The 26882-nt window shown below is 58.7% G+C and overlaps 11 protein-coding genes across 11 annotated transcripts; 7 read left to right on the top strand and 4 right to left on the bottom strand.

The window, feature by feature from the left end:
* Positions 1-1241: 1241 nt before the first annotated feature.
* Positions 1242-3715, top strand: J7T54_002792 (uncharacterized protein; the record flags this gene model as incomplete). The annotated part of the gene is made up of 2 exons (XM_051508501.1): positions 1242-1395; positions 1470-3715. The coding sequence occupies 2 exons, from the start codon at positions 1242-1244 to the stop codon at positions 3713-3715; spliced, it is 2400 nt and encodes a 799-aa protein (XP_051360380.1).
* Positions 3716-4977: 1262 nt separating this feature from the next.
* Positions 4978-5334, top strand: J7T54_002793 (Beta-glucanase; the record flags this gene model as incomplete). The annotated part of the gene is made up of 1 exon (XM_051508502.1): positions 4978-5334. The coding sequence occupies one exon, from the start codon at positions 4978-4980 to the stop codon at positions 5332-5334; it is 357 nt and encodes a 118-aa protein (XP_051360381.1).
* Positions 5335-6732: 1398 nt separating this feature from the next.
* J7T54_002794 (Glucan endo-beta-glucosidase-like protein) lies at positions 6733-8019 on the top strand (the record flags this gene model as incomplete). Its single annotated transcript, XM_051508503.1, has 1 exon — positions 6733-8019. The coding sequence occupies one exon, from the start codon at positions 6733-6735 to the stop codon at positions 8017-8019; it is 1287 nt and encodes a 428-aa protein (XP_051360382.1).
* Positions 8020-9412: 1393 nt separating this feature from the next.
* Positions 9413-11542, top strand: J7T54_002795 (Autophagy-related protein-like protein; the record flags this gene model as incomplete). Its single annotated transcript, XM_051508504.1, has 2 exons — positions 9413-9472; positions 9536-11542. The coding sequence occupies 2 exons, from the start codon at positions 9413-9415 to the stop codon at positions 11540-11542; spliced, it is 2067 nt and encodes a 688-aa protein (XP_051360383.1).
* Positions 11543-11699: 157 nt separating this feature from the next.
* On the bottom strand, positions 11700-13489 carry J7T54_002796 (Peptidyl-prolyl cis-trans isomerase-like-like protein; the record flags this gene model as incomplete). Its single annotated transcript, XM_051508505.1, has 2 exons — positions 11700-13412; positions 13463-13489. The coding sequence occupies 2 exons, from the start codon at positions 13487-13489 to the stop codon at positions 11700-11702; spliced, it is 1740 nt and encodes a 579-aa protein (XP_051360384.1).
* Positions 13490-14035: 546 nt separating this feature from the next.
* Positions 14036-15899, top strand: J7T54_002797 (Membrane protein-like protein; the record flags this gene model as incomplete). The annotated part of the gene is made up of 4 exons (XM_051508506.1): positions 14036-14107; positions 14169-14193; positions 14246-14845; positions 14899-15899. 4 exons carry the CDS (start codon positions 14036-14038, stop codon positions 15897-15899), a joined length of 1698 nt encoding a protein of 565 aa, XP_051360385.1.
* A 242-nt stretch (positions 15900-16141) lies between these two features.
* J7T54_002798 (NADH dehydrogenase [ubiquinone] complex I) lies at positions 16142-17717 on the bottom strand (the record flags this gene model as incomplete). Its single annotated transcript, XM_051508507.1, has 2 exons — positions 16142-17013; positions 17072-17717. The coding sequence occupies 2 exons, from the start codon at positions 17715-17717 to the stop codon at positions 16142-16144; spliced, it is 1518 nt and encodes a 505-aa protein (XP_051360386.1).
* Positions 17718-18096: 379 nt separating this feature from the next.
* J7T54_002799 (cyclin-dependent kinase G-1) lies at positions 18097-19470 on the top strand (the record flags this gene model as incomplete). Its single annotated transcript, XM_051508508.1, has 1 exon — positions 18097-19470. The coding sequence occupies one exon, from the start codon at positions 18097-18099 to the stop codon at positions 19468-19470; it is 1374 nt and encodes a 457-aa protein (XP_051360387.1).
* Positions 19471-19710: 240 nt separating this feature from the next.
* Positions 19711-20622, bottom strand: J7T54_002800 (uncharacterized protein; the record flags this gene model as incomplete). Its single annotated transcript, XM_051508510.1, has 2 exons — positions 19711-20426; positions 20484-20622. 2 exons carry the CDS (start codon positions 20620-20622, stop codon positions 19711-19713), a joined length of 855 nt encoding a protein of 284 aa, XP_051360388.1.
* Positions 20623-22283: 1661 nt separating this feature from the next.
* J7T54_002801 (uncharacterized protein) lies at positions 22284-23706 on the top strand (the record flags this gene model as incomplete). The annotated part of the gene is made up of 5 exons (XM_051508511.1): positions 22284-22294; positions 22574-22622; positions 22698-22982; positions 23239-23495; positions 23547-23706. 5 exons carry the CDS (start codon positions 22284-22286, stop codon positions 23704-23706), a joined length of 762 nt encoding a protein of 253 aa, XP_051360389.1.
* Positions 23707-24057: 351 nt separating this feature from the next.
* Positions 24058-26610, bottom strand: J7T54_002802 (mRNA decapping complex subunit-like protein; the record flags this gene model as incomplete). The annotated part of the gene is made up of 2 exons (XM_051508512.1): positions 24058-26522; positions 26577-26610. The coding sequence occupies 2 exons, from the start codon at positions 26608-26610 to the stop codon at positions 24058-24060; spliced, it is 2499 nt and encodes an 832-aa protein (XP_051360390.1).
* Between the last annotated feature and the right edge of the window lie 272 nt (positions 26611-26882).

Consider the following 26882-nt stretch of genomic DNA (forward strand, 5'->3'; position numbering starts at 1 on the left):
AATTGGTGCAACCCCTCCACCCCGCTAGGGGCCTGAGGTTGAAGTCTGGCACAGCCCGTTGACCACCCAAGCTGATGGCCCCGCCGTCGTGCCAACGCACAGCAGCCCGGACTGGATGCCTCCAAAACTGAAGTCCGTTGCCCGGCTGGGACGCATCGTAACCACTGTAGGAGGAAGCGATTAGCTGATATTGCACTTGAGCGTAGCACACTCATACTGGATTCTGAAGATGTCCAGTGTAATCATATCAGTATTCTGCTCGTCGCGGGCTCTTGTGATCATACTCTGGATCCGTAGCACGGGTGCCATGCCCAGACATGGCCACTGTGTGAGACCTCGTGAACTTGGGATCCATCAGCCCCCGGTCAAGTATCTTTTGGCAGGCTCGCCCGCCAGCTCGGTACGTTGCTAGCCAGCCTCCTCAGCCACCCCCTCCCCTCTTTTCCGGCGCCATCCCATCCCTTGATCCCCTTCCTTTTTCATACCATCCTCCAGTCGCCCTCGGTTGGTGGTCGCGCCCCCCAATTAACCAGCACACCTACCCAAAATAACCCAGTCACAGCCCACTATTCACATTGCCGGCGGTCGCGCGCCAGCGGCCACAGCGAGCAGCTACCCACTGGGATGCTCCTGCGCCCTCCGTCTTGCTGCTCGCACAGTACGTGGCAGCGGCCAGCACTTGCCTGCCTTTGCACCCGACTGTCGCTCCTTCCCACTGCTGCTCCCCTCCGGATTCCTGTCCAAGGTCCGCTGCGAGCACTTCGAAGCTCCCCCCTCCGAGTCCCCTCCCCCCCCTCTCTCCTTCGTCCTGTACTTCTTGACTGCTGCTTGCTCCTCACTTTTTCCCAACTCTCCTCCATTCCATCATCCCACCATCAACACCACGCGCTTTCATCATCCGGCTCACTTGCAAGGCTTGTAACAGCCTCATTTCTCTCCAAACCCATCAAACAAACAAAACACCTTTCCATGCTCAGTACACAATCGCACCCAATGACCAGCTTCACGAACAAGACCGCCACTTTCACCCTGTAAAGCCCACGGGTGCGCGTGCGAGCGAGGAGTTGGGAGTCAAGAAAAAGCAGACACAACAGACATCCAGCGAGAGACACAAGAGCGTCAACGCAAGACGATATTCAACCATCGGTCACCCACTCTAGCAAGTGCCAACGCGCCCACTCAATCTACCGTTGACTCGTCCACCCGCGCGCAGCCTACAAAGACGCGACACTACCATCGTCATGCCTGGTGCAAGCGTAGCCGTTCTCCCGCCGCCCGCGGCCTCGACCCCTTCCGCGCGCAAGGCCTCTCTGGCCCCGGAACGAAAGTACAAATGCCAGTTCTGCCACCGAGCCTTCAGCAGGAGCGAACATCGCAGTCGTCACGAGCGATCACGTAAGTTTCCCTCCAGGCTGTGCCGTGGCCTACTTCATTGTCCAGTATCAAACTTCCGTGCTAACCTCGCCTAGACACAAAGGAGCGACCCTTCAAATGTTTGAAATGTCGGAGCACATTCGTGCGTCGCGACCTCCTCCTTCGTCATGATCGCACCGTCCACGCCAAAGATGGAGGTGTTCCCCTTCACAGTGATGGGAAACGCCGCGCTGGTACCAAAACTCGCAATGTGGAAACGCCTTCTAAAAGTCACCTCGAGCTGGACACCTCGACTCTCGAGCAAATGGAGGGCAATGACAGCATCTTTGACGTTGAGGCAGCGGCGATGCTCGTTGCCGATCTCCATCACAAGGCTACCGCTTCCGCGCGCGAGAACCAGAGCTCCTTCGAAGAGAGTCCCTCCATGGCGTACGCGAGTCACAACACCTCGATGATGGAGTCAAGTGTCACCTACCCCTCTGGCGCCATTGCTCTGCCCCAAGTACAGTGGGATGGATTCATGCCTCAATCTGTCTCGGAGCCAAACTCGCACTCGATCACGTCCAACGGCTCCTTCGAGGCCCAGCACTCCAAGCATGCCCAGGCCGTTGCCAACCAGCTCCCGCCCATCGCAGGCCAGAACCCCAACCTTGTGCCTGCTCTGCAATCTATGATCAGTTCGCTTCCGAACTCTGGAGCCGGCACCCCATTGCCTCAGAGCCCTTCACTCGACGCATCACAAGCAGGCTTCAGGACGCCTCAAGTCGCCAGTGATGAGGAGCGCAACATCATCCTCGACACCATTCGACGCAATGACAGTGAGCGAGCTATTCCCGAGGGGTTCCGCCTGCCCGGCCTGGGTTCCATCAACCGTTACTTGTCCACGTACTTTGGCCTGTTCCACCATCATCTGCCGTTCCTGCACCCTGCCTCCTTCAGCCCCACCAAGGTCTCGCCGCCCCTGCTCCTCGCGGTCCTGAGCATCGGCGCCTTGTATGCTTTCGACCAAGACCAAGCTTACATGCTCCACATTGGTGCCAAGGTTCTCGTCAGCCAGTTCTTGCAGAACAAGGAGAACTTCAGCTCCCGCAAATGCCCACTGTGGACCATGCAGGCCACGATGCTGAACATGGTTTTCGCCTCGTGGAGTGGTGATCCCAAGGGTCTTGAATGGGCGTGCTCCATCAAGAGTCTTCTCGCCAACATGGTTGCGGGCAATCGCTACGAGCTCAAGCTCCGCCAAGATGCGCGCAGTGGCTCGACTCCGAGCCAGGCTGAGTGGGTTGAGGATGAAGGTTGCCGCCGAACATACTACGCGGTGTACATCTTCTTTGGTCTGCTCACCCTGACCTACAACCACACGCCGGCCATGGGGTTCAATGAGTTTGAGGACTTGCAGCTGCCTTCGACCGAGGCTCTTTGGAACATGCCCACCGTGGACGAAGCCACTTGGACCGACTACTACAAGCAATCGCCTGCAGCGACCTTTTTGGAATCACACGACCGGCTTTTCCAAGGCGAGGCCTTGAGGTACAGTGCCTTCGCTACGCGTGTCATGATCAATGCCCTCTTCCTCGAGGTGTGGTACCACAAGCGCAGCCCCGAGGCCCTTCAAGATGTGGTCACCGAGTACAAGCTCCGACTTGCATTGGAAACCTGGGAAAAGTCTTTGGATCTGTGTGAGCCCGAGGCCGTCCTCGTTCCCTTGAGTGCCCCCCACAAGGGCCACCCTCTACTCTTCAACGCCAAGGCCTTGTATCGCAATGCTCGTGCCAGGTTGGAAGTGGACCTGAAGGCCGTACAGGAGGCTCTGCGTTACCATGATCCCTACGAGGTCGCTGCTGCCATGTCTCACGCCCGTGACCGCGTAAAGCGGTCTAGTGAGATGCTCAAGGTCATCCAGGAGTGCTACAACTGCATCGAGACGGCTGTCGTCCAAGGCGTTCGCTGGGTTGCGAGAACATCTCCGACCAACTGGAGTGTCGAGCACCCGCTGTGTGGATTGGATCTCATGATCATCCTCTCGCTCTGGCTCTACCGTCTGGAACACGACGAGGAGCCTGCCACGCGCGAGGAACTGGCCATGTACAACCAGGTCCGCCAGCTGTTCGTCAAGGATGTTGAGGAGCGTTACCTGTCCCAGCTCAGCTCTGTGGTTGCCAGGCTCTGGGGCTCCATGCTCGACGAAGTCGTTGTGTGGGGCATCACCCGTCGCCTGGGAGAATCCTTCAAGCTCCACTCCCAGGCACTTGTCGGCTACGTCGACGACCTCGAAGCGTCCTCCAACGTGTCGACCCCCTCCATGATCTCGCAGGGGGCCGACGAGGACAGCGTGTACTAAAACCAATTATAATCACTTTACGACTTGAACGACGCTTTCCTAGAGTTACCGCCGCGGACAGATGTGGGATAACCTGGCGCTGTCTACTGCGATTTCCTTGCGCATATACCTCTCTTCGTTTTTTGTCTTTGCTGCGTGGCATCTCCTCTTCTCGTGCCGGCGCGCAGGGTCTTTGGAAGGCGCTCGAGTCTCCTTTCTACAGTCTATTTTTCATTCATCTCATCTCCTTGACGATGTCCGGGGCAGAGCGGATCATCGTGCGTCTGCATTTATGTTTTGGCAATACACGGGAAAACGGGAAATTTAATACGGCTGTGTGGCTATGCAGGGGAAGTTGGACCCAGGCCAGCGGCAACGCGAGCTGAGGACGGTCCTATGGCAGGATGTATGGCTGGTCCATCGAGGGCGACGCTGTCTTTCTGCTTCCTCTGTTACACCCCGATCAAGGGGCAACAACATGGGCTTATTACTGCGTCGGGAATTTTTCTCTCTCCTTTTCTTATTAATTGTCGGCGGCGTCGCCCCCGTCATAGCTCGCACCGTTTCTATTGAGTTTCTGCTGGCTTGGTTTGGAATTCGGTTGGTTCTGGCTCTGTTCTGCTTTTTCTCTGCTCCTCTGGTTGATACCTTGTTCGATACACAGTTTCATCAATTGCGCTTTTCTTTCCGTCGTCCGTGGGACTCATTCTCCTCCAGTTCGTCGTCGTTCAGCTTGCTTGCTTTGCTCCTTTCAATTTGGTCATGAAGAGTTGGATGGCCGCGCCAAGTGAGGGGAGGCAGGGCCCATCCACTCGTGTATAGATATATCAGCATCAAATGCAATCATAATCTTGTTCTCTGCCACATGACGTTCGTTGCCTTGCTTGGAGTCCCGTTTCATGCTGCGACACGTGGATTTGGTGTAACGTAACGCCTGGGTACTTGGTATCGTGTCTCTCAGCTCACTCCCATCTGGAGAACAGGCGCAGACTCAGCCTCGGAAGACTACTTTTTCAACGCCTGCTGCTTATGTGCCATGAGACAGGATCTGCAGATCACAGCAAAGTGACAGGCGAAGTACTCTTCGCGCACACATTTCCGACCTAGTGACCTTCGCCCACTACCGCTACGACTCGAAGGCCTATCTGCGGCCACCACGCCTAGTAATTCGATTTGCAAAATGCTTGCTCAATTCTCTCGCCCTGGGATTCGCGAGCTTCGCCCGCGCTGGGCACTGTGACTGCGGCTGGACCGTCCTGTACCCTGGGCAGACTCCAGACAGGATGGTGTTTACGGACTCGCTTGAAGCGTACTTTACCAAGATTGCCGAGATGGGACAAGCGGACGACTGGATACGGCAGGAATTCAACGTGACAGCTGTTGAGGGTCGAGGCGCATACGGCAAGGCCTTTAGGATTGAGAACGTCTTCACATCGCCCGAGTCGAGCCACGACAAAGGCCTGAGGTTGCGCGTGGGCGCTAGAGTCGTTGACGACGCGATCTCCGCGGCGGAGCTGGACACGGCGCGGCTGGACATGTACGATGGTATTTTCCGCGCTGGTATGAAGATTCCTCAGGTCAAAGGGACATGTGCAGCTTTCTTCTGGGTGAGTCGGTCCTTGGCCCGGGGGCGCCCCTGAGGACGAACGGTTGGGCTGATGACAAGTGTACAACTCTGGTACTACAATGACCTCCAAGAGATCGACATTGAGTTTCTCACGCGCGAGTTTGAGCCGGAAAAGCAGATCTACCCGGTGCACCTGGTGATCCAGCTCCGGGGACAGGGATCGGGGGCATGCATCAGCAGATCCATTTCGACTATGACCCAACGGCGGCCTTTCACGCGTACCGGATCGACTACCTACCCGGTCGGGTGGTACTCTACGCCGACAGCAGACCCCTCGCGGCGATGGAGGGCGAGGGGGTGCCACTGGTGGGGGGCCATCTCATACTGCAGCATTGGAGCAACGGGGATCCCCAGTGGTCAGGCGGACCATCGGGGGAGGATGCGTTGTTGGCGGTGCGCTATGTACAGGCGTGCTTCAACTCGTCGCGTCCGGACGCGAGGACGGAGCGAGAGGGCACGGCGGCGACGTGTGGTGCAGGATGGCGACCAGTCGTGTGTGATACCGGACGTCGAAGAGGGACAGACGAGGGAGGGTGATCTCGAGATGACGCCAGGAGACGATGCGGAGGATGGAGCGAGCGCGAGAAGGGGACATGGAGTAGCGCTTTTGCTAGGCGTCGTTATGGCCATGTGCCTGTTTCGAGGCTACCTAATTTGATTCATGAATGAATCAATGATGAAGGTGCTTTAGCTGGGAGATGTAGATGATGGGGAAAGGCGGGGTTCCACCACATTGGCGGGCTAGGTGTTCTGGTCTGAACCTTGTGACCTAAGTAGAGTTGACGTACCTAGCAATTGGAAGCAATTCCAGTTGATACTTGTGAACAGTATCTCATGGAGCTCAAGGGGAGATTGAGAGCGCAACTTGGTTGTTGGTGAGAGGTGCGAGTCATAAAAGCAAGGCAGCGGATCATGGCGTCACTCATAATTTGGGGGGGCCCCGTTTCCTCAACAGCATCCACCCTAGCTCACGATGCACAATCAATCGTGCAGGACAGGATCCATCACATCGACACATGGACAGCTTGTTGCTGCCCACAATGGCACCGGATGCTACGTAAGATACACTGCGATCGTCGCGAGGCACGTTTGTTCAGTGCCAGGAGAGCTGCCAGCGACGGGGTCAGATGGTGACGATGAGTGCAACGCTGAGGTCGCCTGGCTCGAGAGGTCAGCCTCGACATGGCCATGACTATGAGTGAGTACCTTGCTATAGGCATGCTGGAAGTATATGAGTCGTCGTCGCGCTCGTCGATGGCCAAGTCTGGATCTGGCGGTGGGCCATGCTTGATTAAGAGCAGGCAGGCGCTGTCGATAGTCTCTCCTTCCTTCCCCCTTCCTTCCTCCTTCTGGTACCTGGTAGTGTTTACCTTAGGTACCAAGGACCCCACTCCCAACAAGGTCGCTCACCATGATGGACCGCCTCAAATCATCCATCCGCAAGAGACGTGAATCGGCGCAGAGCAGACTTAGCGGGAAGAAGAGCCAGGCACAACAGACCGCTACGATGGCAGGGGCGCCTGCGTCATCTTCTTCAACAGCTGCTGGTGGTGGTACTGGCACGACCCAGGCCAATTCCGACGCCATCCAGGTCGTCCTCAAGAACACCAAGGCCCAGGGCACCCTCTACGCGCACATCACCGGCCGCGACAACAGCGGGCTCTTCATCCTCGGAGCCGATGGCCAGTCGCCGTACCGCCCCGGCTCGCCATCCAAGGAACTCCAACCCCTCGCCCAGGACACGGGCATCGTGGTCGGCGGGCCCGGCCAGTCGCGCACCGTCACCGTGCCGCGCATCTTTGGCGCGCGCCTCTGGTTTAGCCGTGAGACGCCGCTCGAGTTCTTCCTCAACCCGGGCCCGGCGCTCGTGGAGCCCAGCGCGACGAACACGTCCGACGCCAACTACGGCAAGGACTGGGGCTTCTGCGAGTTCACGTATAACGAGTCCCAGATCTACGTCAACGTGTCCTACGTGGACTTTGTCAGCCTGCCCATCGCCCTGCAGCTGGAGAACCGGGCCGGCGCCATCAGGCGGGTGGACGGCATGCCCGCCGATGGCCTGGCGCGCGTCGCGGACGGCCTCGAGGCGCAGGGTCGCCGGGACGGCCAGGGTTGGGAGAAGCTGATCATCCGCGAGGGGGGCCACGTCCTCCGCGTCTTGAGCCCTAACTCGGCCGGTGTCCTCTTCCCGGACCTCTTCCGGGACTACTACAAGGACCACGTCGACGCCATCTGGGACAAGTACCGCAGCGAGGACCTGACGGTCAACACGCAGTTCACCTGGGGCGACGTCAGGGGCCGCGTCGGGGCCGACGGCAAGCTGACGTTCTCCGACAACCCGGGGCTCGGGTTCGACAAGCCGACGGCGAGGGACATTTTCTCCTGCAGCACGGGTCCGTTCGCGGCGGGCGAGGGCGTCACGGACGAGCGACTGAACATTGGGGCGCGCCTGGCCGCGGCGCTGAACCGCTCGACGCTGCTCGAGAACAGCAGGCAGCCCGAGAGCGAGGACGCGGCGACGTACTACGAGGACGCTGTCACGAACCACTACGCGCGGGTGTGCCACGAGACGACAACCGAGAGTCGAGGGTACGCCTTCCCCTACGACGACGTGGGTTCGTCCCAGGGCGGCGACCAGAGCGGGTTCCTGAACGATGGGGATCCCAAGGTGCTAACGGTGGAGGTTGGGGGGACGTAGCTTTGGATGCGACTGTGCGACGCTCGTTGCTTACTACCTACCTAGTGCAGAGGCCAAGTGTACATATGCGAGGCCCGCGATATTGCTAAGCATGCATCAATAGAGAAACAGTCTTTATTACCAGTGTGTCACGACGGCTGGCAGCATTGCAAGCTGAAAAGCAGGAGAAGAGAAGAGTGTATGTGATGTAACCCTGGCTGGGCTGGGCCGTGGGCGATGCATCCATTCACCCGTCAGCAACCGGTCGATCCGCATCCTTGATTATTAGCGTCCCGTTGATGCGGATGGCTTTCTCAGATGCCGTCGCGCTAGGCCTGCTGGCGTGCGCCTTTTCATGCAGGCGAATTATGATTTGCGCGTCTAGGACTCAAGCGAGGCAAGGCGAGGCTCGCATGTGATCTGCCAGCAGTTGGCTGATACTTATCGCCTTTATCGGTAGGCCGAGGACCAAAACCAACCAAGGTTATCCGTGTCTGCAGTGTCGGGAGTACGGAGCATCTGGGGAAACATGGCGGCCAAGGCCAAGGCTCTGGGGCTGGATGATCATTGATGCAGCGATCGCTGCACATGGCTGCTCGGGACTGGAATGGACTGGACTGGACTGGACTGGACGGGGGGTGGTATCCAAACAAGTCGATTGATTGGGAGAATTTGTTATTAACCGGTGAACAGATTGATGAGCACGCCGCTTCTCTTTGTTTCGCTTCTCCCCTAGACCCCCACGCCAGCCCAACAGCGCCGGGGTCCTCTCGCTCGTCGACGATTGTCCATCGCTGCTGGTTGTTCCTCATATCTTCGCGTCCTTGCCAATCATTGGGATCTGGTGTTGAGAGAAGAACAGCAGACACACACACACACACACACACACAGGATCCGGATCGCCTGCTCTCGTCCCTTGCTACCACGTGAAACCGAGAGATCAGCAACCTCGTGGCGTGCCGACCACTGGCAGCCCCGGGAATAAGTAATACCAGTGCAGTTTAACGTACAGCACGGTACGTACGTGCTGTGACGAACTACTGCTGGGCTACGTAGTGCGTCCCTGATTGACAGGTTCTGCGGATCTGCACGCCACGCTTGGAGTTGGAGTTGGGGAGATCCATTCAACATTGTCCCTCCCACCCCTTGTCCTCCCCAATCTTCGTCAATCGACTGGGCCAGTCAGCAGCGGTCGGCGCAGAGAGAGCGAGAGAGGGACGGGGCTCATCAATCTGCACTCGTCACCAGTGAGGACGACCACGAGGCAGCATCAGAGAGTCCTTTGCTTGCTTCGACTCAATCCAGCTTCCACTCGCTCGCTCGCTCACTCAATCACCCACCCACTCACTCGAGTCACGCGTATCACCATCCATTCCATGTCTATCTGAGACCACGCCCGCCCGAGACATCCAGCATGGTGTACTGCGGCAAACCCTCAAAGGGCTGCTCGTCCTGTCGCGAGCGCAAGGTCCGCGTATGTCCTCGTCCTGTGTACTACTGTACTGCCCGGCCAAACCCCAACTGACCCGACAGACAGTGCGACCAAAAGGAGCCAACATGCGGCCAGTGCGAGCGTCGCCAGCAGACGTGCCCCGGCTATCGCAACATTGTCGACCTCATGTTCCGCGATGAGAGCAACCATGTCATCAAAAAGGCCACCAGGACTAACCGTCGCGGCGGCATCAAGAAGATGGAGGCAGCAGCAGCAGCGCCCAAGCCGTCGGCGTCATCAATACGAGCCTTCTCGTCATCGTCAATATCGTCCGTCACGACACATAATGTCAAAAGGGCGTCCATAGCCTCGTCTTCAGCCTCATCATCATCTACACACTACGCAGAAACAGATGGCGTCGCCGAGCCGCCCGTCAAGCTCGAGGAGCCCACGACTCTCACACTACCACCATTGCCACCCCCGAATCCGGGCCCCGTCAAGGCCACGTCCTTCCTCGCCATGCTCACCCCATCCTCCGGCCCTCCCAGCTCCTCCTCAGCCGGCGCCGACTCGTCGGACGACTCGGAGGCGACCATCGACATACCCGCCTCGGCCCTCACCCGCCTCGCCCCCGGCTACCCCCTCACCAAGTCGCTCCAGGAGCGCGGGACGGCCTTCTTCTTCTCGCGCTACGTCGCCGTCGACTTTGGCTGCTACCAGAACTACGACTTTGTGTACGACGTCTGGAAGCCCCCCAACTCGGACCTGCACCGGGTCGACTGCGTCACCGCCAGCATGGCCGCCGTCGGCCTCGCTGGCCTGTCCAAGGTCACCCGCTGCGGCAACACCATGATCAAGGCCCGCCAGAGCTACGGCACCGCCCTGCAGCTGACCAACAACGCCCTGCGCGACCCGGAGACCGCCGTCAAGGACAGCACCATGCTCTCCGTCCTCATCCTCGGCACCTTTGAGTTCATCACCGGCCGCACCCCCCAGACCATGCGCGCCTGGCAGGACCACGTCAACGGCGCCGCCGCCCTCACCCGCGCCCGCGGCACGCTGCCCTTCACCACCAAGGCCGGCCTCCGCATGTTCCTCATGCTCTGCCACTCGGTCCTCATCAGCTGCATCCAGGGGGGGCTCCCCATGCCCGCTGCCATGCTCGACCTGCGCCGCGAGCTGGGCCAGTACACCAACACGCGCGACCCGACCTGGCGCATCGTCGAGCCCATCTGCCGCGCCCTGCAGATCCGCTACGACATCAAGAAAGGCACCCTCGCCAACACGGACGAGATTGTCGCCCGCCTCGGCGACGTCGAGGCCGAGTTCCAGGACATTGTCCGCGAGATGCCCCGGTCCTGGCGCTACCGCTGCGCCCAGGTCAACCGGCCCAACTCGGCCATCCTCGGCAGCTGGTGCCACATCTACCCGGGTTTCGCCCAGGCCACCACCTGGAACGGCATGCGCACCATGCGCATCCTCGTCCAGGAGACCATCCTCGAGCAGCTCTGCTCCAGCATGGCCCGCACCTCTGTCCCGCCCATGCGCCACCAGGTCATGCTCGTCAAGGCCATGCGCATGCTCGAGCTGCTCGGCGAGGCCGTCATCGCCAGCACGCCCCAGCACTTTGGCATCGTCAGCGCCCGCGACGCCAAGCCCGACGTCGACGGCCAGAGCAAGGGCACGCTCGAGTTTGTGTCCGCCACCCGGCCCCCGCACCCCATCCCCTCGGCGTGCCCCATCCCCTCGCCCCGTCGTCCCGCGCGGAACCGGACGCCTGAGTCGCCCGTCACCTCGCCGCGCGCCACCCTGCTCGACCCGACACAGTCCGACGACGGCCGCGGGGATCCCGAGCGCTTCATGACCCTCGCTTCGGCGAGCAACACCATCGTCTGGCCGCTCTACACCCTCGGCATGTCCAGCTCGTGCACCCGCGAGACGAGGCAGTACATTATCGACAGGCTCCACGCCATCTGGACCGAGACCGGCCTCGACCAGGCGCGCATGGTCAAGCAGCTGCTGCTCGACAAGGTTGAGACCGTGCCCTGGGAGGGCATCCCCATGCTCAGCCTGCCCGAGATCTCCGACGAGTGTCTGCCGCTCACCGTGTGACGGCCGTGTCCTTTTGCGTTCCATAGCATAAAAGCGGCTCTTGATAGAGCAGCAGACGTGAGCGAACATACCCCGTAAATAAAACAATCTTGCCGACCAAACGCCGTGTGCCATTTGTCCCTCTGCCGCAGGAAGGGGGGGGGGGGGGGGTATCTAATCACCAGTTGTCAAAGTTGCCAAATCCACCCGTGCGGACCTTCTTCTTCGCAGGCTGGACCTCGTCCCACGTGTTGTTTTCCTCCTCGTCCGCGTCCGCCGCCGTGTCCTGCCCGTTCGACCGGCGCACGTCCAGGTACTTGCCCACGCCGACGGCCGGTCCGCTGTCCATCGTGCCATCGCCCCTGATCCGCTTCCCAGTCCACGTGGTCTTGTCGTCCTCGGTGCCGCCCTCCCTCCGCAGCCTCTCCATCTCCTCCTCCTCTGCCTCCTTCTTGCTCTTTTGCTTCTGAAACTCCTCAAAGGGGTCAACGTAGACCACAATGTCCTTGATGGTAATGTCCCTCGTCGGCCGATTCCCGCCGTCGACGGGCGTGGCCTCGAGCTTGGTCAGCGTGTCCAGGCCCTCGATCACGGTCCCGAACACAGTGTGCTTGCGGTCCAGGTGCGGCGTCGCCTTGTACGTGATGAAAAATTGGCTCGAGTTGGTGTTCTTGCCCTTGTTGGCCATGCTCAGCGTGCCGCGCGCCGCGTGTGTCATGGGACCCTCAAACTCGTCGCTAAAGTATTTGCCCCAGACGCTCTGCCCTCCCTTGCCGGTGCCCGTGGGGTCGCCGCCCTGAATCATGAACTTGGGGATGTTGCGGTGAAAGGGGATGTTGCGGTAGTAGCCCCGCTGGGCGAGCCGGACAAAGTTCCAGACGGCCTTGGGCGCGTACTCGGGGTGCAGCTCAATGGTCATGTCACCGAGGTTGGTCGCCATGCGGGCGTAGCCCTTGATCAGGACGCGCTTGGGCTTGAGCATGTAGTCCTCCTCGGACAGCAGGGCGCGCTCGCCGCTCGTCTCGGGCGTGAGGCCCGTGCTGGTGAAGCTGGCGGCGGCCTTGCCGGTCGTGTAGGCGGCCGAGTTGGCGGCCAGTTTCCGGTCCTGGATCATGGGCTTCCGCGCGACAGCCGCGGCGCCGCCTTGCCTGGCCAGGGCGGCCGAGTGGGAGCTCCGGTTGACGTCGCCCCCAGTCTCCCGCGCGCGCCGCGCCTTGTCCACGGCCGCCTTGGCCTTGCTGACCTTGTCGCCCATGCTCCCCAGCGCGGCGGCGTTGATATCGCCGGCCTGGCGCTCCTCCTCTTGCTCGCTCGTCCGCTGGGCGTCGAGGCCCTCCTTGAGGTACTTGAAGTCGTCGAGGTTGCGGCTGGCGGCGTTCTGGGGGTCCTGGAGGGTGATAATGTCGGCGCGGGTAAAGGGCTGGTCGTCGACGAGGTCCTGCCACATCTTGGGCTTGATGTTCATGCGCTCGACCGTGTCCCAGGCGAAGACGTTGGCATAGCTGCCGTGACGAATGGCGACAATGTGGGTGTTGTCGGTGAAGACCTTGAAGGTGACGGGGTCGACGAGATCACCCTTGCCGTCGCTCAGGCCGGCGCCGAGGCTGTCGCTGCCGGCATTGCGGGCGAACTCGAGGCGGATCAGGTCCTTGCGGTGCAGCTCGGAGCCGTCGACGGGGTTCTGGTGGGGATGCTTGTCGAGCCAGGACGAGATGACCTCGACGTCGAAGATGGTGCCCGCGGGCGTGCAGACGGGGTTCTTGAAGGGCTGGAGGGAGGCGGCGCAGAAGTTGAAGGGCAGGCGGCGAAAGGGCGCGTTGGTGGACGATCGGACGTTGGAGCCGACGCTGGCGGAGAAGGCGTCGGACGAGGACCACTCGGAGTGGGTGATCTGGAGGAGGGCTGTCAGCTGCGTTTAGGAGAGAGTGCTGAGGTACGCACGTAGAGCTTGTCTGTTCCCTTGCCCATGGTGTTGCCGTTGTGGTGATGATGGCCCTGGATCTGGATGGATGGATGGATGGATGGATGGACGGACAAGTGACGAATATATTCGGATTTCGCTAGCACCTGCAGCTGCCTGGCTACCCTACAGCACGCAGCGTCACCTACCTGCACCTCACCTTACCTTGAGGTAGGTAGGTACTTTAGGTAGGTCCCCGTACCTTAGGTAGGTAGGTACACCTTGGTGCATGCTCCGCGCGGCATCCGGACCAACATCATCCATCATCTTGCTTGCTGCCTGTACAATCAACACGCTGACCCAGCGGTCTTTCGATATCCGACCGACGACTGCAATCTTCAAGGGCGAATTGGGAGGATCTGTCTCGCGGAAGCGACATTGACGACGACTGCGCAACCCGAGCTGGCCTGGCTTGCTTACTGCCCGCTGCCCCTGTATCTGTCCTCTCTTCCAGTGCTTCGCGACAACCACCAGACAGACCACCACGACCTCGATCGAAAGCTCCAAGTACCCGTCCAACCTCGACACTGCCTGCGTAGGCCGTCTTGAAAACGATGAAGTCTCTTATGGGACTGCTGGCCGCGGGCCTGTTCCTCTGGACAGCCCAGGCCATGGAGATCCTCATGGTATGCGACCTCCGGAACACATGAGCTCCTAGCTCCGGCTGACACTCGAAAGAACGAACAGGACGAGAGTCGCCAATACTGCGCCGGTAGGCAAATTGTAAGGGCATCGCGCACCGCGGAGGACTGACCACTGTCCAGGCATGTACGGCAAGAAGACCTGGGGCGGCCCCGTCGACCCCTTCATCCTCGTCAAGTATCTCGACGCCGCCAAGGACTCGGGCGATGACCCCATCACCAGCATGGTCATCTTCGAGTGGCGCGACCGCGACCTGGTCGGCATCCCGGACCCCGACGGCTGGGGCAACGTGAGCAACACCACCACCAGCCCCGACAACGGGCTCATGGCGGCGATCACTTGGGCTGACAGACTCCAGCGCCTCGCCATCTGCAACGACGACTACGTCAAGGACGGCCTCTGCGACAAGAAGCACATGGGCGAGTTCATCCTCGCCGCCAACGCGACAGACGACAGCCGCGCGACCATTGTCACAAAGGCTGTCCACCTCAAGGACTCGGAGCCCATCAAGTACATGGTCAAGAAGACGGGCTACTACTGCATCGTGACGGACCCCTGGAAGACGGAAAAGTACTCGGCCGTCGTCGAGTTCCGCAACGCCTACGGCGAGCTGGCGGCCACCCAAATCCCCAAGCTGCCCTTTTACGGCGCCATGACCATTGTCTACACCCTGCTGGCGGGCTACTGGGGATTCCTCTACTACCAGCACCGGCAGGACATCTGTAAGATTATATGAATGATACTGACCCCTCTTGCGCCCACTGACAATCACCAGTGCCGGTCCAAAACTACATCACCGCCATCCTCGGCTTCCTCGTCATCGAGATGCTGCTCACCTGGGCCTTTTACGACTACCAGAACCGCAACGGCTCCAACGTCGGGTCCAAGGTCTTCCTCGTCATCGTCGGCATCCTCAACGCGGCCCGCAACTCCTTCTCCTTCTTCCTCCTCCTCATCGTCTGCATGGGCTACGGCGTCGTCAAGCACACCCTGGGCCGCGCCATGATCTGGGCGCGCTGGCTGGCCGCCGCCCACTTTGTCTTTGGCCTCGTCTACTCGGTCACCAGCCTGCTCATCTCCCCCGAGGCCGCCGGGCCCTTTGTGCTCCTCATTGTGCTGCCCCTCGCCGCCACCCTGACCGCCTTTTACATTTGGACCCTCAACTCCATGAACGCCACCCTCAAGGACCTCCGCGAGCGCAAGCAGCACGTCAAGGAGTCCATGTACCGCAAGCTCTGGTGGGCCATCCTCGCCTCCCTCCTCGTCATCTTCGCCTTCTTCTTCTTCAACTCGTTCACGTTCGCCTCCGTCGGCGACCCGGACTTTGTCCCCTTCCACTGGAAGACCCGCTGGTTCGTCCTCGACGGCTGGCTCAACCTCGTCTACTTTGCCGACATTGCCTTTGTCGCCTACATCTGGCGCCCAACCGCCAACAACCGCCGCTTCGCCATGAGCGACGAGATTGCCCAGGACGACGATGGCAACTTTGAGATTGGCGACATTGGCATGCCAGACGACTCGGACGACGAGGAGGCGGCCGTTGGCAAGGGCGACGAGCAGCATCACCGCCTGCAACAACAGCAGCAGCAGCAGCAGCACGGGAACGGCATGCCCAGCGCTGGCCTGTCCAACCCTGGCCAGTCTTCAGGTGCAGCAGGGCACAGGGCTATCCCGCGCGAGAGTGTCGACGGCGAGACCCTGTTCGCGGTCGGGGACGAGGACAAGTTCTCCGACGACGGGAGTGACGAGGACGCCAAGCTCGTCAAATCGAAATGAGCTCTCTGCGAGAAGAGACGGATGCGGAGCGCCACGGCCGCTAGATAGAGGCGTTATGTTAGGATCGCACAGGGGATCTCGGGCTTCCCTGTTGTACGATGGACGACGGCAAGGTTGGTTGAGGAAGCGTTGCACAGGGTACTATTTTAGTCATTTTCATGTTGGGATCAATTTCTACATTTTCCCTCTGTTATACATACATAGCACAATATCCAACACTGCCTTGATACAACTCGTACACATCAGGCATCCGCCGTGACCTTGTCCCGGACGTCGCCTCCAAAGCCCACAGGCCGCCTCTGCCCGTCATTCTCCGGCAGGATGGCCAGCGCCTTGTACACCTTGCCCATACCACCGGCGCCCCTATCCACCAGCCTCTTCCACGCCTTGTCAATGTTGGCCCGGGCCTCCTCGCCGACCCCCTTGCCCAGTATCTCGGCCCGCTGTCGGATCCCCATCAACTCCAGGAAATCGCCCTGGCGTATCGGCCCGTGGACCTCGACACCCTCGCTCGCCTGCATGGCGGCCTCGGCGATGGCGAGAAAGTCCACGTCCGCGCTCAGATCGACCAGGCCCGGCGCCGAAAAGGGGTTGACGCGCTTGTGGTGCCGGATGCCCCGGAGGGAGTTGACGGGGATGGTGTCGGACGTGCCGTAGTCCAGGATGAGCGCGGCCCCGCTGGGTGTCGCCTTGGGCGCCGTCGGCGCGCCGCCGATGCGGTGCGCGAAGTCGGTGGCGTACATGGAGGCGTCGGGGCAGACTTCGATGACGGACCCGGGGGTGTCCTTGAGGGCGCGGTAGCGTGGCGACGACTCGGGGACGTAGCGTGAGTGGCGCGTCGGCGCCGAGGACATGATCAGCTGGAACTCGGGCACCGGCTCACCCTGCTCTAGCTTGGGCGTCTTGAGGTCCTGGTGGGTGGTCTCCGGCGGCGTGGGCGAGACGAGCATCTCGCGCCACTCGGGGGTGGGCTCGTGCTTCTTCTCGCTGGAGGCGGCAGCAGAGGAGGTTGATGGACCAGGCGGTGGTTTGGTGGACATGGTGGATTCAAAGATGTGGATGGGGAGCGCATCAAAGAACTCGTGCGCCAGGATAAAGGGGGTCTTGCTGGGGTCTTTTGCTACGTTAGTTCTGGGAGACAAGCTAGGCAGACCATGACGAGAAAGACTCACTGACTGGCAACGCTTTGATGGAGTCGGACCACTCAATCTTCTTGCCGTCGTATTTGCTCTTGCTCTCGAACCCAGCGTCTGTCTTGCTCGAGGCGGCGTCTGAACCGCACAGCAGCGTCTTCTGCGCCTCCCTCAGTTCCTTGCTCGCCTCGACCATGTACACGGACTCGATGCTGGCCGCCATGGCGGGAAACCGCTGAATCGTCCGCAGCATGTCGTCCATGAGCGTGCCCCGACCGGGGCCGACCTCGATGATCTGCACGCCGCTCTTGGGGCGGCCCTGGTTGATCCATTCCGCAATGAACCATATGCCGATGAGCTCGCCAAAGATCTGCGAGATCTCGGGGGACGTGACAAAGTCACCCTTGGCGCCAAACTGGTCCCGGCCCTCGGCAATGGCGCCCGTGTAGTATCCGCCCAGGTCGCCCGTGAGGCACATGCGCATGTAGGATGATAGGGGGACGGGGCCCGTGAGGGAGATGGCCTCAAAGAGCTGCTTGGCGAGGGGCGTGGACCATTGTCGCTCCTCCTGCCGTCGTATGCGCGTGCAGGTGAAGCTCCGGATCGGCTTGCTCGCTGCTAGGAAGGGCCCGCGAGCTGTGAGAGGGCGGATGCTCCTCGTGATGGCAGAGGCTGAGCGCATCATTTTGGTGGTCCAGGCAACATGGTCTCCAGTCGGAGTCGCTTGGGAGGATGCGGGAAATGGACACTGTTGCTGCTGGTATGCAGAACTGCCCGTGATTCTTGCTCAGTCGGCTCAATATGTATAGGTGTCCAGGCTTTGCGGTGAGATGAGGAAGCTATGAGGATTGGAGACGTGACATGGACTTCACAGTGACGATTATGCGCCGCCCCACACCTTCACACGCCTTGACGGAAACAAGTGACAAGGCACCATGGGAGCTGTGACATCAACAGCCACACCACTTGCTAGGAGCTCAATTCGCCCATTCGACACATTCCACCGCAGAATGACTAGCTTTTCAACTCAGACACATCATTCCTGACCTCCTCGATCTGTCGCAATGCCGCCCTCCCGCTGGGCCACATCCGCCGAAGACGACGCCCGCCTAGCCAAAGAAAAGGAAGAGAAACGGCGTCGCAAAGCCGAAAAGGCGCGTAAGCTCGAGCAGCAGCAGAAGGAAGCTGTTGCTGCTGCCGCCGCCGCCGCCCAGAGACAACCCCAAGACGAAGAGCAATCAGAACAGCGGCCCAGCAAACGAAGACGGCTATCCCCCGAACTCGACGACGATGCGCCGCCCAAACTGCTGCGCTTCGACGCCGGAGGCTGGAACAAGTCGCGCAGCGTGGAGAACTACGACAAGCTGAACGACATTGAGGAAGGCACCTACGGCTGGGTGGCGCGCGCCACAGACCTGACGACGGGGAAAGTAGTCGCGCTGAAGAGGCTGAAGCTCGAGCCCAACGATCGGAGTGGGCTGCCCGTCACGGGCCTACGCGAGATTCAGATCCTCAAAGACTGTCGACATCGCAACATTGTGTCCATGGAGGAGGTCGTCGTCGGCGACGACACCCACCGCCTCGACAACTCCATCTTCCTCGTCCTCGAGTTTGTCGAGCACGACCTCAAGTCCATCCTCGAAGACATGCCCGAACCCTTCCTCTCCTCCGAGATCAAGCAGCTCCTCCTCCAGCTCACGGCCGGCACCGCCTACCTGCACGCCCACTGGATCCTCCACCGCGACCTCAAGACGTCCAACCTCCTCCTCAACAACCGCGGCCAGCTCAAGATTGCCGACTTTGGCATGGCCCGCTACATCGGCGACCCGCCCCCGGCCAAGCTGACGAGCCTCGTCGTCACCCTGTGGTACCGCAGCCCCGAGTTGCTCCTGGGCACCAAGACCTACGGCGCCGCCGTGGACATGTGGAGTGTCGGCTGCATCTTTGGCGAGCTGCTCACGAGGGAGCCCCTGCTCCAGGGCAAGAACGAGGTCGATCAAATGTCAAAGATCTTTGAGCTGTGCGGCGTGCCGACCGACGAGTCGTGGCCTGGCTTCCGAAGGTTGCCCAACGCCCGCTCACTGCGCCTGCCCAAGAACACCCTCACCACGGGCTCCGTCATACGGGCGCGCTTCCCCAACATGACGTCCGCGGGCGCTGGCCTCCTGAACGAGCTGCTGTCGCTGGACCCGGAGCGTCGACCCACGGCCAAGGCGATGCTCCAGCACGAGTACTTTCGTCAGGACCCCAAGCCGAAACCGGAGACCATGTTTCCAACCTTCCCGAGCAAGGCTGGCCAGGAGAGGCGGAGGCGTCACGAGCCCCATGCCCCTGGACGTGGAGAGGCTGCCTCGTTTGGCGATGCCGACTTCACAGGAATATTGCAAGGACGCGACAAGGAGGAACGCGGAGCTGGCTTCTCCTTGCGTATGGTGTAGTAGGCACATGGGAACTCGATGTGTCGAAAATCATGCTACATGTCGTGAAACGACTACTTGTTATATGATTGTATCTCGGAACCACCAGACCATTATATCCAAAAGTTCACGTTATGCACCCCTGACCGGTCCCAGCTAGGTACTCAAAAATGCAACAAACGCCGTCGGAATAATCATGCCAAGTCCTGTCCAACACCTTTTCCCCAACATTAATCGCTCTAGCAAAAGAAGTACGGAGCATCACAGACCCCATCCACTGGCGAAGCCCGTTAGTGTGACCGCGGTCAAGGTGCACATGGTGAGAGCCAGCTTCAGCGACTGCCCCATCCCAGAAGCGGCCGCCTTCTTGTCGCAGCCATTGCACTCCCACTCGTCCCACGGCACGTAGGCCTGCTTGTGGTACATGCCGAACTTGAATGACGCATCGGCGCCGAGCTTCCCAGCGGAGGGGAACTCGGTAATCTCAGCATCCACATCCTTGACGATGAGCGTGTACATGTTGGTGCCCAGCGGGTTCTCGACATCGTCGGCTTGGTCGTTGGTGTCCCAGATGTAGGCCACATCAGACTCCCAGGTCATGTTCGATGTCAAAGTCCACGTCTCCCTCGCCGCCGAGCAGGAGAGGAGGACGTCGACGGCGGTGGGCTCCTCTTGGATGCCCGTGTAGTTCCATCCTAGCGTGACATAGTCGCCAATCTTGTACAGGATGGTGGCCACAGCCGTTGTATCAGGCGTCATCATGTTGACGCCACCCACGGCCGCATCAGCGGGGATGCTCTTCGTCGTGCTCTCGCTTGTGGGCGTGCCCGTTTCCTTGGCATCCTTTCCGCCTTTGCTCGTAGGCTTCGCCGTGTTGAGGTCACCGCCGCCATCTGTCTCTGTGGGTTCGCTGTCATCGTTATCGCTGCCTGTCTCCGCAGCTTCTGTGGCTGTTGATCGTGCACCAGTCTCGGCGGCTACAATCGAGTCAGCTTCCATGCCAGTGTCAGTTTCTCTGTATTAAATCTACGTACCCGACGTGGAGTCTTCGTCGTCGTTCTGGCGAGCAACCAAGCTGTCCCTGTCTGGAAGCCACCCTGGCCACGCCGAGGCTAGTGGTGCGAGTGAGGAAAGGCAGGCGGCAACCTGCAGCACAGTCGGTGTTACGCGCATTTTGGCTCTGAAGATGAACAATCTCGTTTGGGCGTAATCGTTCAACCAAGGTTCAGGTGCGCGGTAGGCGTTCGTTGTGATGTTGTCCCAAGGTTCGAACCTAAAATAACAGGAATCGGGGCGAGAAAGCGAGCGTCGTTGAATAGCGAGAGGTAGTACTGGTGGCTCGAAAGAAGCCAGACAGCTCAGTAGCGAGAGACGAGGAATAATTGGATGGATGAAAACAACACGCTGAACGAGAAAGAGGACGAGGAGGAAGAATGTAGTGGTTTCAAGCAAAAAGGCGAGAAGGGGGCCCCGAATGACCATTCGACTGGGCGCTGCACCTGGTTGCTTGCTTGGCGGGCCACGCCTGAGAATTCGGGGTCGGCCTGAGCCGGCAGGGGCATTTGTGAGTCCGCGTGGCCCAATCTGGTTAGCCCGACGACGTTTACAGTGGTCCAGATGTTGACCCGAAGCTGTCGTGACATGCCCATACGATAATTGCTGACTTTGTGCACCATGGCAGACTGATCTTAGTGTTGTTCTCTACTACCGTAGCTCATTAGACTCTTTGTATATTGCCAGAACCATTAAAGCTGGCGTGAGGAACGACATAGACGCTCTGAGTCCAGCTCCTGGCCCCAAAACCTGAATGAACAACCCCTGTCAAGCGATCAACACGCCCAGAGGCGGCCCAGCAAGTGGGTGGGCATCCCTTCACGTGATCTCGTGTTTCTCAAGCTGCTCCGTGCTGCGCCCGCCTGGATGCTCCCAAAATAGCAGTGTCCCGCTTGCTCCGTACTCCATTCGTCAAACCCAATTGCAACGACGATTCTTATAATCAGAATTCGACGTCATGGGAATGATTTGTGCCCAAAGGCCTCATTCGTCCTGAGCTTCGCCGAACCTTCTGGGTTCAAAAGTTTGATATCCTGTGTCTTGTCATGTCAAATGGCTCGCCCTGAGTCAAGTTCTAGACAGACCACAAGCAAGGGCCAGTTGTTACCACACTTATTTCGAAGATCTTGCGCCTGGCTTTTGGTTCCTCTAGATACAAAACAGACACAATTGCGACTATCGCATAAATGCTTGTAGAGCCACCAATGGCCGTGAACGATACTGTGGTGCTCAAAGGGGCAGTGTGTTGTTTGCTTGCTCTCATCCAGTGAGCGAACACCTCTAGTCGACCTTCATTCCCCAACCCACGCCTTAAGGAATGGGCTGGTGCTTTGACATCCAAGTACTTCTTTGATGACAAACAAGCCAGCCCATTGGAGAACGACATGAGACTGCGAGGCATAGATGCCACGCGACGTCTTCTAGTTCCTCCTGGATACCGATGTTAGCCACCGCCCATTCCAAAATGCTCCCTCTCTTGATGGTTACATTCGACGGCACCCACCAGCATAGCACCGTTACGGACGAAGAAGACCAGAAGTTTGTGCACCAGATACCACGGCTTCTTGCTGCCTGCTCTGATCCAGGCATATTGAACTTAGATGGCGGGGGAAGGCGCCAACAGGCGAGGCAAACAAGCACTTGACGCCACCGAATGCATACCTTGCCGTTTGTTCTTGCCTCAGGGTTGGCATCGGTACTGCTTGCACCAAGAACTTGGAGTTGGATCCTGTTTGAGCTACACAGGCTTCCAGTCTTCTTGTTGCCAAGATTCATCCAGCATGACAGTAAGGTGAGCACTTGCTTGATTTAAGCACTCAATACTGACCAGGCATTTCTCAGTGCTTTCTCCCTTCGAAGCCTTTGTTGTATCTTCGTTTGAAAAGTTACTACTGATCGCCTACGATGCAGACGTGCGCGTTGCTGTCCCTGAAGCGCTTGCGCTAGGCGCACATACCATCGTACTACACCGAGAAGAATACGAGACGCTCGTTCACATATCACGACAGTATGGTGTGTTGGGGCTTTCTCGAGAGGATTGCGCATGACTTGACTAATTTGTTCTAGGAAGTCTCAAACAAAACCTGATCCAAGGCGGTGTTTCACACGAAGCTATCGTGGTATGCCCATCACACTGCACCAATTTAGATCTGTGCCTTGTATTCATGACCGTTGTGTTGACGTCTTTTCAATAGCTTCTCAGCAACAGCTTGCCGTCCGTTCCCACCGTAGACACGCCGACCACCACATCGGAGACCGAGTACGTAGATGGCTTCCACGAGAAGAGAACAGCCAGTTCCGAGTCTTCTGATGAGAGTGGCTTTCGTGGACTCCACAGAGGAAGCGAAGATCCTGTGTGGGACAACACAGACACCCTTTCAGAGGATGAGGGCTTCCTGCCAGACGTGCCGTCCTGGTCACAGGAACGCCTAGTAAAGGAAAAGTCGAGCCCAGAAGACACACCAGAGCATCCAGATCGTGTGGATCAGCACACTCTTCAGCTGTCCAATCTTGCCGAAGGCACTCGGCATGCAGAAATCACCGCAGCAGTACGGGGTGGCAAGCTTGTGGATGTTTTTGCACGACAAAGAGATCGTAGGGCTACTGTCTCCTTTTGTCACGGGAGTGACGCAGCAGACTTTTACAGGTTTGTTTGTAAGAATGACCTTAACATCGAGCAGAAGAGAGTAAGATATTCAAACCATTTGGAGATGATCGAAGCTCACAAGGAACCAGGTCAAGGTCTCATGGAACCTCCGGCAGTATCATCTCTCCGGCATGGTAGCATGGCGCATCAAGAACGGTGGGGCGCGCAATCTTGTCATCCGTGGGTATAGACATGAAAAGAGCGAGAAGGCAATCCGCGATGATCTCGATCATATCCACAACCTCGTCGTGATCAAGGTCGAGTTCAACAAGGGTGGCTGTTACATCAGTACAAACTCTGTCTTCGCGGCGTCTTTTGCCAAGAAGACCTGTATGATGAGCCGATTGTGAGTCTGACCCGGATGTCCTGGGCCAAGTCGCTGATCAAAATCTGGCAGAAAGTACAAGGGATGTCGTATAGACTTCGCTCCAGACGAATGCGCACAGCCACTGGAGCGCACAACCCCCTCCCAGTGTTCCATACCACCACGTCTAGACGGTGCCAAGGACTTCGCGAACGGAAACAGGTTCGCGTTGCTCGACATAGCCGGGTTTTGACGAGCTATCGTGCGAGAGAAGTAGCTCAAAAACAACACATTGTTTCAGGGCTGGCTGGCATTTCTAGACTATTCACAGAACAAAATGCAAACTTGCTCACACTCTCATAATGTTAGAGACACAGCGGTAAGAGGTGTTGTATGGCTATTGTGATCGCTTGCTTCGCTTCGCCAAACCAACTACCAGATCCATAAACCATCATAGGTGGTGTTGCTATCCGCAGCCCATGTGTACTTAGGGAGAGCGCATCCCGCCAATAATACTAGTTGCGGCTACAAATATGAATCAGGTCTCCTATCAAATAAAGTAGTTGACAAGCTTGGCCCGTGAACCATCAAAGCGTGTCTTATCCTAGCGTGAGGCAGTGTTGGTGACGGATTGGAGATAGTCAAGTAGGAATGTCTGTTCAGCTGGAGACATTGGCGTGCTTGTGCCGCCTCTGGCTGGAGAAGCTTGGCCGGATCCCATCTCGGCCACACCCGGACCTGAACTCGGCGCAGGAGGTTGTTGCTGCATCCCCCCAAACAGCGAAAGAAGTTGGCGGCGTTGGTCGTGCGATGGCTCGGGCCGGCGCTGTGATGATGCTGGCGAAGGTTGGGCACTCGCCACTGGGGGAGTAGCGTAATGGTGAGAGCCCGCGGAAGATTGGACAGCGTAGGGCGAGCGCGAAGTGGACTTGTCTTGCATGGGAGGTGCGTAGTTGATTGAATCGGCGGCTTGGCCTCGCTGGAGGATACGGATGGGCTGTGCCTGCTGAGGTTGAGCCTGTGGAGGAGGCATCTGGGCATGCCTAGGCTTCTGCTCCTCGCGAGGCTTCATGGTGAGAAAGCTGGACAATGCAACAGTGCTTGGATCGGACGCTTGAGGCGGTGTTGGTTTGGTCAGGGGCTGTGTTTCTTGAGGCCCGCCACGGAGTGCATCGAGGAGGCTTTGCTTCTGAGCGGCATGAACACCCGGCTGTGCGGAAGACGTGATGGGTTTCGGTGATGGTGACGCTTCCGCAGTCTTGAACATCCCAAGTAGGGACGAACGGTATTGATCAGGCTGTGCTGAGGGTTTCGAGCCGGCGAGTTCCGATGGTTGAGGCACTTGAGATGTTGCTGTAGGCTGCTGCGTGCGAGACGTGGATTTGCTGAAAAAGAGCGATTGCTGTGTTGCTTGCTGTGTTGCTTGCGGCGGCATCGGCTGCGGCGCAGGCGCGGGCACGGCTTCATGTTGCGCCTGGGGTGAGATGCCAGCATCTCGCTTGAACGCGTTGAGCAAGGCCATGGACTGACCATTCAAGTGGGCAGGAGCTGGGCCAGGGTTTGAAGCGGCTTGGCCAGTTCCAGCCTTGGCCACTGACGCTTGGGCTTGGGGCTGGGTTGCGTGGGAAGAATTCTCCTGGAACGTGCTCTTGTTGAACATGGCACGTTGGATCTGCGGAGGCAGAGGCTGAGGGTGGACCAGCTGCGCAGCTGGAGCGGCGGCAGGCTGTGGTTGAGTCTGACGAGGAGTGCCACCAAAATCGTGAGCGGGCGCTTTGCCCTGCTGGAAGAATTGCTGCAGAAGCTGCTGCGACTGCTCTTGTGACGAGAGGCCCTGGCTTTGTTGGTAAGGCTGCTGGGATCCATGTTGGTTTGGTTCTTGAGCAACAGTGAAAGTTGGCCCATGGTGATGCTGATGAAGATGCAGAGCCGGAGGAGGCTGTTCCGAATGGTTATGCGCATGGTATTGGTGTTGACTCGAGTGATGATGAGGATTGTGCTGGTGTAGCGCGCCGCCCGCAGCCATTTCCGATTGTGTGTGCGACAGCTGGTCCTGCCCCTGCCTATACTGCCCCTCCGAAGCTGTGTCCTTGACCTGAAGAATGGACAGCAAAGCACTGGCTTTATCCTCCATGTTCGGCTGCATCTGGGGATTCTGCGTGGCTGGCTGTACGTTGAGCAGTCTCTGCAGGTCGCCTGTGGCACCAGCCATGGCGCTGGGAACACCATCATGCTGGTAATGAGGCGGTGGCGGCGGCGGTTCTTGAGGATATCCATCTTCTTCCGTAGGCGCTTCATCCACAGAGAAGTTCGCGTTGAGCTGCGAGTCATAGAGCATGCCCGCTTGCCTAGCGTCCATCTTCTTCTGGGTCGCTACCCACTTCTTGAGCTGGAACAAGAATGGAGCGACCATGTAAAACTTATTGGTGCTGTTGGCCGCATCCTGACCTTGGTTCTTTTTGCGGAAGGCCGGTAGCTCTGAGAGCTTGTACCACTGGATCTTGCTGATCTCCTTCCTGGTCTGTGTCTGGAAATGTGTGTCCATTGGGACGTTTCTGAAAACATATAGGCGGATTTGCTGCTCACGCATCGTGACTTCGAGAGCCTTGGGCGGTTCCTTGGGAACAAGGCCAGCAGCGCGCAGGTCAAGTCCTGTCTCTTCCCAAACTTCTCGGACTGCGCAGTCCAGATCGGCTTCATCCTTGTTGATTTTGCCGCGCGGGAAGCTCCAGTTTGCCCCTTTTTTCCAACCTTTGACGAGGACGGTCGAGTCCATCTGCTCATTCAGCATAATCGCGCCTCGAACCGGCACCCTAGTCTTGTATTGCAGAAATTCCTCGAAAGCGCGTACGTGGCTCTCGGCAGGAAAAGATGCTAGAATTGGGCAGTGTTGAAATATCCGGAGGCAGAATGTCCGCAATGACATGCTGGGTAGATTGGGGTCCAATGGACGGACAAAGTCTTCGTAGAACCATTGTGCTTCTTCTACCTGGAAGCATATTCGAGCGACACTGGACAGATCTTCTTGGGGAAGATTGATGATGAAGCGGACGCACAGATCGTCGAGCCCTGTCGTTCGTTAGTTATCCCCTGCAACTGCTAACCTGAGGATATGGTACGCACAGTCTTCCAGCTGCATTGCTTTGCCGGCCATCATGTGGTAGCTTGGAGTGTGCCTTGATAAAGGAGGTGTTGACTGCACGGCGTCGATTTAGGACTTTGATGAAATGTATGCGACGCGTATCCGTGAAGGGATATTGAACATGGCTGTGATAGAGAGCTTCGGGATGGTGGGGAATGTTTCGCGATAGCGCAAGGCCGAGGCCTGGTGCGAGAGCGGCTCCGGCTAGTATGGGTGAAGAAATGAAAGATGTCGTCGGCGGTGAGACAGAGGATGGGAGAGTAGCTGCTCGCGTGGCGCGCTTTGGG

This window comes from Emericellopsis cladophorae (genome assembly GCF_022114955.1).
Source record: "Emericellopsis cladophorae strain MUM 19.33 chromosome Unknown NODE_45_length_187309_cov_120_362465, whole genome shotgun sequence".
Taxonomy (NCBI): Eukaryota; Fungi; Ascomycota; class Sordariomycetes; order Hypocreales; family Bionectriaceae; genus Emericellopsis; species Emericellopsis cladophorae.